Below are 15348 nucleotides of genomic sequence, written 5' to 3' on the forward strand. Positions count from 1 at the left end.
AGATACATTGGGTGCCTTTATGCAACCAAGTGGGGGCTGATTATGCATGTGGTTGGTAAAGTGGGGGCTGATTAGAGGTAAAGTGGGGGCTGATTAGAGGTAAAGTGGGGGCTGATTATGATGTGGTGGTAAAGTGGGGGCTGATTATGATGTGGCTGAGGTAAAGTGGGGGCTGATTATGATGTGGTTGGTAAAGTGGGGGCTGGTTATGATGTGGCTGAGGTAAAGTGGGGGCTGATTATGATGTGTTGGCTGATTATGATGTGTTTGAGGTAAAGAGGGGGATCTACAATATATGTTCTAAGAATCATTAGTAACAATATAATGCCATAGAGATTAAAGGGAATGTTTGTTGTGCAGAGTCGATGACGTGTGCACCAGGAGAGTTCCGCTGTGATAACCACCGCTGTATTCCCGCCCGCTGGCACTGTGACTACGACAACGACTGTGGAGACAGGAGTGATGAGACTGGCTGTCGTAAGTACTGTCTGTGGTCTGTAGGTAATACAAGGAGGATGGAAGCTTTCTCTTGCTTTGCATAATCATGTACAGTGTCTAGGAAAAAACATAAGTTACAGATCAATTGAAGTAACAGAACTACATAAAAGTAACTAAAGAGAGACATTACATTTTACATTCACAACCTCATTGTTCTTCGTTTGTTGACATTTACTGATAATACAAATATATTTATCTGAACAGCACCGAGGGAGTGCAGTGAGAGTGAGTTCCGATGTGGGAACGGGCGCTGCATCCCGGGCAGGTGGATCTGTGACCACGACAACGACTGTGGTGACCAATCAGACGAACAGTCATGTGGTGAGTAGTGAATTTGCCACATACTGAAGACTTCATCTTCCAGAACTTTTTCATCTTTAAACCTGTTTAGACCTGGTAATAAGGCAGTCTTGCTTCTGGAAATTTGTGCTTGTGTGTAAATAGTTAACTTACTAGAATATACTATATAAGAAGCAGATTGGCAGGAAGTCAAAGGCCAGACTTGCTGGAGTGACAGGAAGTAAGAGTTCAGAGGTGGTAGAACTAGTCATTTATCAGACATGGTATATTTCTGAGAGCATTGTGATATCTGATTAAGGCTATTAGTAAGTAACAATAAAAAGATAGAAACATTCGTCTGTTGTTTTCCGCCTAGAAACCCAGAGTTGTGCTCCAGACCAGTTTGAGTGCCAGAGCGGCCACTGTATAGACCAGAGGTTCGTGTGTGACGGGGATCGGGACTGTCGAGACTCTTCTGATGAGTTCAACTGTCGTAAGTACTCTAGCAGCTTTGTTGCGAACAATTAAGTTTAACTCAAACATTGCAAAGGTTAACAAAATGTTTCTTTTCTTCATGGCAGATTTACATTGTATCTCAGTTTGTAATATGTTATTACCTTACTGTCCACAAGCAAACATTACAGGAAACAAAGGTTTTTGATCTTGCTTTGTTTATTGATGTTTTGTCATGCCTTTTCCTTTAGACATTGTTAATGGCACCTCATATGAGGATGAACTGAGCTGAACTGAACTTTTCCTACCTCAACAATGTATATCTTAAGGCTAATTAGCTTCAAAATTTTCCAGCTTATACAATGCAAATGTCACATAGCACCAATTTCTTTAAATCAATATTTAGAAAATAGACTGTACATTCATACAAGAGAACATGGTTTTTGTTCTATTGTGTTGTCGGCTTAGTAAATCATTAATAGAATGGACCTACATGTACATTTGTATGACTAAAATTTTCACATTCACTAACTAATGTTGTTAAATTTCAGCCACCAGATACCCAGACGGTAGCTACTGCCCTGCCAACAAGTTTGAGTGTGCCAACACCATCTGTATCCCCAGAACATGGCGCTGTGACGGGGATGATGACTGTGGGGATGGGTCAGACGAGACAACACAGATTTGTTGTAAGTTCACAAGATGTACTTTTTTCTATATATATATATATTGTCCAAATCCCATACAACATGTAGATTTGCAAATCTCACTTTGAAGTAGCCAGTGGCCATGTATTTTCTTTATTCAATGGTGATGAATTGTTTAGTTTGAAGATTAAAAAGCCTCTTGGTCATATCTATATTCAGTGTTCCTCATTGGTAATCAGAAAGCCAATCAAAGGCTCCAAATCAGTTTCAAACATGCCAAGGCTACTAATTGGTTTAGGGTGGTCCAATCACAGGGTTCTTCACCTGGCTTCTGTAGTATGGTTAGAACCACCCAGTAACATAAGCACTGGTTTGTGCACTGTTAGAAGAAGAAGAAGAAGCATCTTAGGTAAATGTTTTCTTTTTCTTGGATTTCCCCTGCAGACCAGATAGACTGTCCGGAGGACACCCGGTTCAGGTGCAGCAATGGTCCCTGCATCCCTCGCTGGAAACTCTGCAACCTCAGGGACGACTGTGGAGATGCCAGTGATGAGAACAACCACACAATATGTAAGTAAATATATGATATCAGTTGAAACTTTGCATGTGTTGTTACAATGAATCTTAGAATGATTCAACTGGACAGTGAAGGTACTTTTAGTTGCCAAAATGTTTTCACAGCAATGCCATGATTGTAGGCCTTTTTGACTGATATATCATTCTGTGACACAAGGTACAAAGTGAATAATTACAGATTCAAAAGTTCTTGACTAACTTTATTTGCAAGGAACAGACAAGAAGTTTACAAAAATATTTCAGGGAGGTATGATAAGATCTTCAATTTTTTTTTAAATGTTGTATATCATTTGCATGATGGAAAGCCAAAGTCAACAACTTTATTGATGTTGCATTTGATTTTTAGAGATATGATTTTGACCAGTGTGTGGTGTTTGCTTGTCTACAGGCCAGCCCACTCGACAGAACTGCAGAGACGATGAGTTTAAGTGTGAGAACCACAACTGTGTGGCCAGCACCAAGCTGTGTGACAACGCTGACGACTGTGGAGACTTGTCAGATGAGCGCGGTTGTAGTAAGTATATCTTGGTGGACAGAACTTTTCCTGTAACAGTTGTACATGGTGTATACTGTACAACACCGTTTTTCTTTGAATTGAATTAATCGTTCATAGATAAAACTAATAGTCTTGTAATAAAATAATAGCTTGCTATACATATACATGATAGTAGATAAAATCGTTTGCATCTAATTTTCTCTCATTTACATCCAAGTTTTTTTTTTCATTTTATTTACAAGCTGACAAAGGAGATATGTTGAACGAAGGTTTATTTTTTTCTTAACCATAATTTGTTATTGTTTTGTCATAACAACTTGTCATTAGTTATTAAATCTTGTTTCTTCTTGCATGTGCTGATATGAAAATTACATACTTCTGAAACAGAATAGTTTGCTCTGGATTTTACCATTGAAAGTTTTTGTATTTTTTGCCTGATTTCATACTTAAGATCCTTCTCCCACGAGATACCAGCATAGCAACTGAATATTTACAATTTCTCTTTCAAACCAAAGCAAAAAACCAGGAGTGCTGATGAAAATGAAGGATAGATCATGAACGTTTTTGCAAAGCACATGAAAGCATACAGGACTGGTACAAAATCTAAGAAAAACAATATGGAAATTTAATATTGTACACAAACTAAAAGAAATTTTGCACTTTTCATTGTAGACAGTAACAATGAGGAGAGGAATGAGTGTACGGATGGAGACCACGGCTGTGAGAGGAACTGTACAGATATCCTGGGTGGTTATGTATGCTCCTGTGGGCCTGGTTATACCATCTCTGCTGTGGACAGCAAGTCATGTGCAGGTCTGTAAGCTTTGTAAATTCTCTGCTTTCATTTCATTTATCTTTAAATGTGGTAGGTCAAGTTCTGTCTTGTTAAACACAGAATGTGTGTACATAATAACTAATGAATAGGTGGACATATCAACTATTTAGTATAGGTGCAGAAAAGAACCGGTGTGTTACATATGCTGTAGAATGATTATGCCAGCTGTACAGATACAGATACAAATACAGATGCCATGCTGAAAATGGTAAAACATTTTCTTTGATCTGCAAATTCAAGAAAGTGGTGGGGGTGGCCCGGGAATGGTTTCATTTTTATTAAAGAAATAGTAGGTGCATAGCCTTTCCTTGGAATTCAAAATAGCTAAAGGTTAATGAAAGCAGTAGTGAAAGTGTTTGCCCTTTTTTTATGACAGTACATCAGTTCTGTATTGGCTTACTCAATATTAATACTTGACATGACCTTGTGTTCCAGATGTGAATGAGTGTGAGGTGTTCAGCAGCTGTCCGCAGGGCTGCAGGAACAACAAGGGCTCGTTCCGCTGTGTGTGTTCCCGCGGCTTCAGACTGGAGGAGGGTGATGTGCCCATCTGTAAGGCATATGATGGTAGGTCAAAACAGAACTATTCTAGACTGTTTCTCAAGTATCAGTATCAAGTATCAGGAGGCATCTAACATTGTCAACAAAGTTGTTTTGTCTTATTGTTCTATTATTGTAGAATCATTGGAGCTTCAGTCCCAATGTAAATTATTTCATGTTGCAGTCATCACTGCAGCCTTCTCGCAACAGTGTACCTAACTGGTGGCAGGGTGGTCTTGTGGTAAAGTTATGCTGACTTAGAATCCAAAGTATCTGGGTTTGAATCCCTTGCAGACCCCAATTGCAGTTGTGCCTATGGGAAAGGCACTTGACACTTGGTTTTTCATATGACTCAGGTAAAAATGAATTAACTAGCATCAGTTGGGAACATCCTGATTGCCGGACATAAAGCCAGGGCATGGTATTGGAAAGTGAAGCTCATCCTTCTCCTTCAACCACCTTTTACCTCCCCAACCAAAGTTAGGTACAATTTTTGCACCTGGATGTATGAGAAAAGTTGTTTTTAACACAACATTTATATCTGTACTTCCAGGTGAGGCGAAGTTTGTGATTTTCAGCGATGGCCCAGAAATGAGGAGGTATTACCCCGAAGGTGATGAGAGGGGAGAGTACAATGATCTAATCATCGGGGAACGACGAATCACAGCCATCGATTACGACTACAACTATGCCACTATGTCCAGTCGTAAGAAGAGGGATACTTCTGATGGAAGTGCTGGTAAGAATACAGTACTTTGTGTGCTTGTAAAGGTCAACTGTGATCCAATATGTTTTAGGGCTTCTTCTTTTATATCAGTAGGGGGGGACATTAGTACAAACTTTTTGAAATACGCATCCTAAAATATGGAGATGATCTATCTAAACACAAAAATCACAAAAATTAGGCAATTGTAAAACTCTAACCCCCCTGTACATACCCCCTGAAGTTTGGATACCCCCCTCGCCATGTACTTGTGTGACATTGCTATCGTCTGCAAGCACTGGCTGCATTACTTCAGTTCTTTTTGCACAATTTGGGTTATTAAATGATGCAATTACACTCCAAGATACCTTTCCATAAGGTTTTGGCTTAATATTCTTAGTTGTCATGGCAACAGGGCAGCAGGTATTGGGGCGAATTTTCATTATTTAGCCAAAAACAGGGAAGTCACGGTAGGGCAGTAATTCGGCAAGTGCTGAGAATAAGAAAGAGTACCCAAATCAACTACAGAGTATCTTTATCTTCACAAGAATACTGGTAAAATTTTCAGAAACTCGATGCCAAGGAATTGGGCAAGTTCAAAAAGAAACATTGTTTCATGGTTACAAAAACACGGTTTTTTTGCCAAGCTTAAAACCAGTGTTTTTGTATATGTGTCGTGAAGTATGGACAGAAAAGCAACAGTTGACTGTTCTCTCTACTACTAACCTCTCTTGTACAATGTACATACTATATCCAAGGCTCGAAATACTTTTTCCTGCATACCTGCACTGGTGCAGGTAACATTGAAAATAGCCTGCACCAGGCAAATTTTACCTGTACCACTCTGAATTTTTGAAGTATAGTTCATACTAAAATTGTTCAGGAACCATTGCTATTTTTTCTTTTCTACAGAATATTACTTAATATAGGTGGTAGTCGTAACATTCAATGCAGCTAATATTAATCCACGTACACCTACATCATATGACGTTTATGTATAAAAACCTAGTATTTAGTTGGGACCAGTGAAGGTTAGGTTCAGGTAGACATAAAAAAATACCTGCACAGCTCCAATTTTACCTGCACTAACCTGTATATGCCCCTTACATGGACCAGTGCAGGTTAGGTGCAGGTAGACACCAGAAATACCTACACAGCTTCAATTTTACCTGCACTAACCTGCATATACCCATTACATGGACCAGTGCAGGTTAGGTGCAGGTAGATACCAGAAATACCTACACAGCTTCAATTTTACCTGCACTAACCTGTATATACCCAGTACATGGACCAGTGCAGGTTAGGTGCAGGTAGACACCAGAAATACCTGCACAGCTCCAATTCTACCTGCACTAACCTGTATATACCCAGTACATGGACCAGTGCAGGTTAGGTGCAGGTAGACACCAGAAATACCTGCACAGCTCCAATTCTACCTGCACTAACCTGTATATACCCAGTACATGGACCAGTGCAGGTTAGGTGCAGGTAGACACCAGAAATACCTGCACAGCTCCAATTCTTAAGCTCTTCTTCATTTCTCTTCCAAGCTATCAGAATGTCTGGTATCCTGCCTCCTTTCCTGACTTCTCTACTGTACTGTCTAAACGATCCGGGTTCTTTTCTCTTTTTCAGTACCCTTGTAACTTCAGATTGGTAATTACATGGTTACCACTTGGACAATGGCACTACAGACTTTTTCTTTCCTTGTCTGTTGGAACATCTCCTTAGAGATAAACCCGAAGGCTGCATCCTTTACCTGCAGGAACAGTGCTCGAAATACCCACTTGCACACTTGAAAATGCATTTTGGTTTGAGCAACGTAAGTCGTAATTTTAAATTCAGGTAGCGCAGTGCGCAACCTGAAATTTTTCAGTTGGAACACAACTTTCCCCCACCTACATTCTTAAGTATTTATTTCTTGATAGAAAACATAAGTTACACGTAACTACAGGGGTGCCTAATAGGGGTGGGTAAACAGTACAGGAAATTCAGGTTCATGCAGGTCTGGTTCAGGTCCAGAGGTTCGGACCTGAACCTGGACCTGATTCAGTATGTGAAAACTTGTGATACTCAAAACAATGGTCCATTTCGCTACAAAGAAATCTGTTTTGCAGAGTATTTGAGTACCACTGGCATTTTAAAATCCTACAAGGCTAACTGCCTCTGTGCGATTGAGTGTAAAAATTGGTAGAAATGACTACAGACTATACTATAATATACCTGTAGCCCGTTTCGTCAAATTTTGAGTTTGGATCAGTCCATTTTTGCCATGGGGGTGATTTGGAATAGTCCATATTTGCATGGGAATTGCATTTGGAGGTTCAGATATCCACAATGATCTCTCCTGAAGTCAAATATTCTGCCAAGGATGCCAAAGTACAATTTCTAAGGCATTAAGCGTGTTTGGTAGTATAGCGTTATACTAGTTCAGTACATTGTCAACTTAAAAACTTCAGGGGGCATGTACAGGGGGGTTAGCAATAAAATATTTTCAAAATTTTTACATTTTCATATTCAGATGGACCGTCTCCATATTTCTAGGGGCGTATTTCTTCAAAAACTGCATTTTTGCAAAATAGTGTCCCCCCCTAATATCAGATGGGAAAGTTTGGTCTAGCCAACTGCTGCCTACCCCTGTGTCAGGGATCCCAGCAGCAGTATAATCAAATACTGGATACTACTATACTACTACTATATGTATGTAGTAAACTGTCCCTCATTGGGTCAAAAAGGCATTGACAGACCAAGTACAAACAATGTGAATTGTAATTTACCATCAGGTACAGTTATATCGGTGTGAATGTCATGTACAAATGTAGCACTGGAGACAACTATGTTGGTGTGAACGTCATTCAGCACCAAGGACATGAATGTCAGCTATAGGGACAGCTGTGTCAATGTGATTGTCATTCAGCACCAGGGACTGTTTTATCTGTGTTAATGTCATTCAGCACCAAGAATATCTGTGTAAATGATAAAGTCATTCAACACTTAAGACAGCTATGTCAGTGTGGATGTCATTCAGCACCAAGGACAGCAATTTCATGTGAAAGTGATTTAGCAGTATACAGGGCCAGAAAGGACAATAGCTGCCACTGTTTAAATGACAGCCAACATAAGAAAAAACTGTTGCTGTGTGATTGTTGTTTAACATCAGCATTCCTCCAGACTTTGACATACTAAGTAAATTCTTGTGTCCCTCCCCAGGTCTGGTGTACTTCTCTGACACCTCAGCAAAGACCATCAAACGTGCGTCCCTCCCCACGGACCCCGCCCACCTTGGTATCACCCAGGACCTGGGCATCTCTGGCCTGTCTGAGCCAGATGGCATTGCTGTGGACTGGGTCTCTGGGTAGGGCAAGCTTTTGTTTTTCGTTTTTGGCCACACCTCAGGGGTGGATCCAGTAGGTTTATATTTCTCTTCTTGGCAAAGGCAGTGATTGTCTATACTCACTATTACAGCTGTTTGTGTATGATTGCAACAAGCTTTATCTTGATTCTCATGTTATTTGTATAGTTGCATCAAGTTTTGTCTTGATTCTTGTCTTATGAGTATGGTTGCATCAAACTTAATTTTGATTGTTGTTTTGTTGTTATGAAGAGTAATAATGTCATGGCATATAACTGCAACATCATTCTAATCCAATTTTACATCCAAATTTATCTGTTACCCTTGGTTTTTGGAAGGTATAAAGTTAAGTCAGTTGTTATCTTGGCTTGTACTGAAGTTTTCCTGTGGCTCCTCTGATAGCCTCCTGTACTGGACCGATGCCGGCACCAATAAGATTGAGGTATCCATGCTGGACGGTCGCTACAGGAAGACCCTCGTCAGTAACAACCTGGATAGACCTGCAGCTATCGTTGTCAACCCTGAGAAGGGGTAAGTCACCCATTCTTTAACATGTTCATGTGTGCAAAAACTCTCATGGTGCCAGTATGGTGAAGGAGACGGTCATTTATTACCATTACTTATGACACAGTCATAAGTTACAAGTTTAACTGTTAAGTTCATGATTTAATTATTAGAGATTTATACTAGTTACTTGTGTAATTCATATTCAGTTGGACAAATGAATGTAGCTGTATGTTGTAATCTGTACTTATCACTTAACAGAAGTAATTAATCCAGATCTTTTGAACTGCTTTTTTGAGTGCAATGTTGGTCAAAGAGTGCCTACTGCAGATACTTGATTGCAGCTACAATTGAATGTATAATGCCATGAATATCATTTATCTGGTCTTGTGGGACATCTTTTATTGTCCAAAGTTGCTTGCAATAGAAAGCAAACATTTCCAGAAAAACTGTATGTTCCCTGGCTTTGTGTCCTGATTAAAAGCCATTAAACTCAATGGTACAGGGAAATTGTAGTATGAGACCTTAGAGATGTAATGAGTTGTATGTTTCCAGTATGATGTACTGGACAGACTGGGGAGCCGTGCCTAAGATAGAGCAGGCCTGGCTGAACGGTGAGCAGAGACGAGTGGTGGTGGGCACGCAGCTGGGCTGGCCAACAGGGCTGACCATCGACTACACAAACAACCACCGCGTGTACTGGTGCGACGCCAAGGAAAATGTCATCGAATCTATCAACTGGGACGGCACAGACAGACAGATGGTGCTTAGTGGAGGTGGGTCCAGTTGATGTAACAGTTGATGATTATGGTAAAATGTAGGCTTTCTTTGTCTATGCAAAAGCTTTCTTTCAAATTGTAGATGGCAACTTTGATGTAACTCCTTCCAACAAGATGCACAACTGAGACTTAGACCGTTTCCTTGGTCCTCAGACATTTGAAATAGTACAAGATAACAGATCAAGTTCAAAACAGAGAGCTGGGAGGAAGATTTGAATCTATGTTTTTATGTTTTCATGCACTTAATCATGTATTTATTTCTGTCAATCCAAGAAGCAACAAATTAAGATTGGTGTATCCTTAAGATTGCAGGGAATTTTGTACAAGGTTTCCACTATTATGGGCTCTGACAAGCTGTCAATCAATCAAAATCACCTTAGCATTTTCTTCAGGCAAAGCAGATTGTCTGGTTAGAGGAAGACATGCCCACAAAAGTGGAAACCTCAGCCCAGTTTGACTGAGACTCCCCAAGATAACATTATACTGTATGAACTGCAGGCTAGGCTCTGTTTAGGAGAATGACTATCCAATGGAACTAGTCACCTGGAATCTGCAACAGTTACTCAACAGTTAACTGGTGTTTAACTTTAGGTCTGGAGAATCCGTTCCGCCTGGACGTGTTTGAGGGAGAGCTGTTCTGGACCACCCAGACTACAGGCAACATCTACCACCAGGACAAGTTTGGCCGAGGGGTGAAGGTCCTGCTGCAGTCAGGCATCAACCTCCCCACAGACATCAAGATCCACCAGAAACTCAGATATGACCAGGAGGGTAAGGACGTGTAGTGTTCTGGCTATGAAGGGTACTTCTGTTAGAGTAGTTCACATCTTCCATTGTTAAGTACGCATGCATGCGAAAGAAGTCTGGACGTAGTCTGGACTTAGGGACTCAACCTGGATAAACTTTATTTTGTATACATGTGTGTCACTGTGTGTGTGAATCTTTCCCTAAGTAAAGCCGCACAAAGGCCAATTAAAAACTTCTGCACATTTCAAGTGGCATCTATCACTCTTCTTCAGCATCACCAGATGAACTGGCAGAACAAATCATTATTAACTGGAAAAAGGGATTGAACATGACTGAGTCACTAAAACAAACATAGGACCATTTAATTTCTTTATCCTGAACATGTATTGATTTCGAGTATCAGATAGCTTTTGATATCAGGAAAATGTTTAGTAAGTTTGGTCCCCCTAGCAGCTTGTTCTGGAACTGCAGGTTCATGTTAACTGTTTGTTTCCCTTACCAGTGAGCACGAGGTGTAAGGCGAACGTGTGCAGCCACATGTGCCTACAGATCCCTGACGGATACCGCTGTGTGTGCCCGGATGGGTCCGACTTTGTACCTGGGAGCCAGACTCAGTGTGATGCAGGTAGGTTAACCATCCAAATGTCACTGTATACGGTGTATTAGATGCATTGTAAAAGGCTGCTCTAATCTAGCTAACATCTAAAAGATTAATTGTTTGTTGAATGAATACTTGTTGTGTCAAACGGGTTCAATCCATTTTTGAGGGCCTGCAAAGCCATTTGATATAACACAGTATAACAAGGGAAAGCTTGGACATTCCCATAATGCCATGTTAAAAGAAGTATAACATCGAGCAGATTATAATTGGACTGAGCAGAGCACTTTGGATTAATGCTTGTAGCTTTTCACAGACTACACCTATATATCAGATATTTTGTGAAAATGTATATTGAAAGGTAATTAATATGTAGAATGCAATTAGATTTCTCTAGGAACAAAGGTTTCCAGAATTCTGGCTAAGGTTCCCAGAATTCTCCAGAATTCTGGCTCAGGTTCCCAGAATTCTCCAGAATTCTGGCTCAGGTTCCCGGAAATCTGCAGAATTCTGGCTCAGGTTCCCAGAATTCTGCAGAATTCTGCAGAATTCTCCAGAATTGACTTTGTTCCTGGAGACACCTAATTACATATTAATTACCTTTCAATATACATTTTCACAAAATATCTGATAAATAGGTGTAGTCTGTGAAAGGCTACAAGCATTAGTCCAAAGTGCTCTGCTCAGTCCCATTTTAATCTGCTCGATGTTGTATATATTTCTTTCGTAAACTGTTGATTTGGAATTGGCTGAGTAGTTAATACATGTTAGTGATGGTCTCTCATGGGTGCCAGAGCATGGTCATGGCTAGGGCTAGGACTACATGCACAGCTCATATGGACATTTGACAACTGTGCAAAAACACTTGCTGCACTCTTGAAGATCTACATAGAGCAGTGGAAGATAGGGAGGGATGGAGGGAGATCTTGCATATCTGAGACACTACCTTGACAAGATAATGGGTACATGTAGTTGATTAGAATTTCTCCAGTATTTACAGGTATGTCTGTTTTGCAGCTATTTCGGAGCCCATTGACCCCCCTCTTGTCTGCTCCTGTGTGAATGGAGGAGTCTGTGTCATCAGCCAGGGGATACCCAAGTGCAAGTAAGTTCAATCTTCAACTTAGCAACAAGAATCACCAATTTTGCACGCATCAGTATCATCGCATCTTTTGTTGACTTATGATGTGTGAAAAACTTGTTAAGGAAGACTAAATGTGTGAGACTTCAGTATACATGTACACACAACTACACATATTGAAAGGCACATAGACACAACTGTCCTTTTGAATGAGTGACATTAACATTTATATAGCTGTCCATGGTGTTGAATGATATATTTATTTGTCCTTGTAGCAAAATGACATTCACATTGATAAAGCTGTCTCTATAGCCGAGTAGCATGTACACAGCCAGTACTGCCCATGGTACTGAATGTTGTTCGCACTGACATCTTAATATGTTCTGTGCAGTTGTCCGAAGGGATACCTGGGAGATAACTGTGAGCTGGGAGCCTCCAGCAGTGGGCCACCGGGAGCTGCAAGTAAGGATGAATTGATTCTATAAGAAGAAACATGATTTTACAGTCAACACTGTGTAGTATAAAAACAGCACTTTGGGAATTGTTAGAAAATGTGCAGTATACCCAAACCTTGATACTCTTGTAGTCTGCATCATGTGAAAAATTGAGATTGCTACACATTCAAGCTTCATGTGACATTGTCATGTGATTTTGTATGCCAATGTTGAAACTTTGTGTTACAGATGTTGCTGCAGTTGTGGTTCCCTTGCTGCTGATCTTGATCATAGTTCTGGCTATCGTCGGTTTCTTCTACTACAAGAGAAGGTGAAGATGCTTTATATTATAACTTTTAACATGGAATTAAAATAACTTTCATATTCAAATAGCCCATAAGTATAATCTAGGCAATCACTCAACTCTATCAATGTTTTGTCTCTTTCCCCAGAGGAGGGACCCTGCCCCAAATGCCTCAGTTCTCAGATATCCAGCTTCCCAGGCCCAAGATGCCTGACATGTGAGTATGACAAGACATCTGCTGGCCTGTTTTTCACAATCATCATTATGTCATTTCTAAGTCCTTTACATGTAAGGACTAGAAGTTCTAGTAGAAGGGAAATCTATAATTTGGAAGTATTGTTAAGAAGAAGCACAATGATAAGGTTTTGAAGAGGGACTGAGGAGCAGATAGGGATACTGGTATCAAACTTTCATCAACAGTTTTTATCCGTCATTTTAGAAATAAATTACTTTGAATGTACAAACTACTAAGGCTAAACTTTGCCTCATCTTGCATTTCCTTCTGCCAAATCAATAATAGATATAATCAAGACATTTCTGTAAATGTTTTATAAAACCACCCCATCATCATCATCATCATCGGTCGACGTGATCAAATGTAGACATGTTCGCACATGTCTACACACGACGGGGTTATACCGCCCCTTACGGGGTGACATACCCTTTCGTAGGCTAATTACAAGACGGGGATGCGCCAGGTCTCCCGTCCGGGTGAATGATGTAATTCACCATGTGGCTGACACGAGACAAAGGTTCGCCAGGCCTCCATCCGGGTGATTTGAAGTGAATCACCGACTCCCGACAGAAGGATTTGCACCAACGCACACCGCACCATCGCACGTGTGGGGGTTCTTTAACGTGCATGGGGTATGGCTCTCCCCATACACGGGACCTCCATTTAACGTCCTATCCGAGGGACGACTCATTTTTCACTTGAGTAAAGTGAGGAAAGTCGTGTAAAGTGCCTTTCCCAAGGGCACAAGACCGGCATCACGGTAGGCGGATTCGAACCGGCGACCTCTCGATCACGGGCCGAATACAATACCACTGTGCTACGCGGCCCCACAAAACCACCCCAATGGGGTGACTAAATTGGGATAATTGGGAAGTAAATGTGACTATGCAGAATGTCTTTTTGCAAATTTTTCCTCAGTTTTCACTCTCGAATCAAATAATAGACTTCTAGAGGGTGTTATCCATAACTTTTAAGTTGATATGACCTAGGTCTGTAAGGTTTTCATACCTTATTCAGTTCTGTGATGAACCATTTTTCTACCCCTGAAAATCTGACCATCTCCCTCTCTCTTCCTTCACCCTGTCCTCCTGCTGACTCAGGGGTGGCTTCGGTTTCAGCAAACTGCCTCGATTCTCTGACCTTCCCAAGCCCAATGTCAAACTGCCGTGGCTGTAAGTATGCTGTACCCTGTCCTGTACTCAGCTCTGCCTGCTCGAGTGAGGTAGCATGGAGTCCAGTCTTGTTCGTTTTATAGTCTACTTCCAATGTTCACTACCCTGCCATACAAAGAGAACTAACAGTATTTTACTGGACATGCAAATTTTGCTGGTAGTTGTCTCTGAATCAAAATAATCGGTCAGGAGAAAAATGCTGCTTGGTGATTGGACTAGCAGTGCAGCAGGGTCATCCAATCAGTAGCAGATGTGCTCAGTGCACTTGAGTTAGCTCATTACATGATGTCATTGTCAAATCCTAAAATGGTACCAACGACCCATAGTCTTGTTGGTGGGTAGTGACAAGTGGAAGCAGACTTCAGCAAACAAGGCTGGGCTCCGCGCTACAAGTTAGGGCCCATCCCAGTCACATTCGTCATATGATTATAAACTTATTAAGTAGGTCACTCATGGAATAATTGGGCATGTTTGCTATGAAATTAAGCAACATATTATAAGGAAAGGCTGTCTTATATCCTTGTTGGCTGTTGGTTCCCTCACAGACATCAGAATCAATCAAATGAGACATTGTCATTAGACATCATAGTTGGTCAATGTCATCTTGATGCTCAGGATGGAAGAACCTGGCAACAAGCTACACAATCATGAAGCATAATATAATGTTAGATGCAAGAAGGTTGTAGTGTAGATTTGATATGTTAGAAGCTACTTGTACAAAGTTCATCTATCCTGCAAATATTTGGAAGTCTGTGTTAATGAAATTAGAGAGACTATTTATACATGTAGGTTATAGTGCATGTAGTTACATGATTATTCAAGCTTCACAGAATCATTCTGAAAAAGGAATGATAACGCTATTTTTTTGCGATGTTTTCGTACAGCTTCAAGTCAGGGATAATAGGTGGTAACGGCACCACAGGAGGAAGTGTCTCATTCCGGGATGGAACAAACGTAGAGCTGGGCACACCGTCCTACATGGGCTACGATGATCAGGAGGCTTTAGGGCCGGTAAGCTTGTTATATCTCTTATGTTTGACCAAAGTCAATCAACAGCATGGTTAAGTGTATGAGAAATGTAGTTGAACCCAGTTGCTGATGCCAGTGTAGCCATG

General features: G+C 40.7%; 1 protein-coding gene across 1 annotated transcript in view; it reads left to right on the top strand.

The window, feature by feature from the left end:
* LOC118406256 (low-density lipoprotein receptor-related protein 2-like) overlaps positions 1-15348 on the top strand; it is a gene marked incomplete in the record, with an annotated part of 97758 nt that overhangs the window by 79905 nt on the left and 2505 nt on the right. The window contains 20 exon segments of the mRNA XM_035806184.1: positions 361-477; positions 703-819; positions 1154-1270; positions 1782-1919; positions 2322-2447; positions 2842-2967; positions 3622-3762; positions 4220-4351; positions 4878-5063; positions 8238-8382; positions 8782-8910; positions 9439-9659; positions 10254-10433; positions 10912-11034; positions 12025-12112; positions 12480-12550; positions 12772-12853; positions 12975-13043; positions 14162-14233; positions 15118-15244. Coding sequence (XP_035662077.1) covers positions 361-477; positions 703-819; positions 1154-1270; positions 1782-1919; positions 2322-2447; positions 2842-2967; positions 3622-3762; positions 4220-4351; positions 4878-5063; positions 8238-8382; positions 8782-8910; positions 9439-9659; positions 10254-10433; positions 10912-11034; positions 12025-12112; positions 12480-12550; positions 12772-12853; positions 12975-13043; positions 14162-14233; positions 15118-15244 — 2507 coding nt within the window.

The sequence above is a fragment of the Branchiostoma floridae genome, chromosome 18 (genome assembly GCF_000003815.2).
Source record: "Branchiostoma floridae strain S238N-H82 chromosome 18, Bfl_VNyyK, whole genome shotgun sequence".
In the NCBI taxonomy this organism is placed as follows: Eukaryota; Metazoa; Chordata; class Leptocardii; order Amphioxiformes; family Branchiostomatidae; genus Branchiostoma; species Branchiostoma floridae.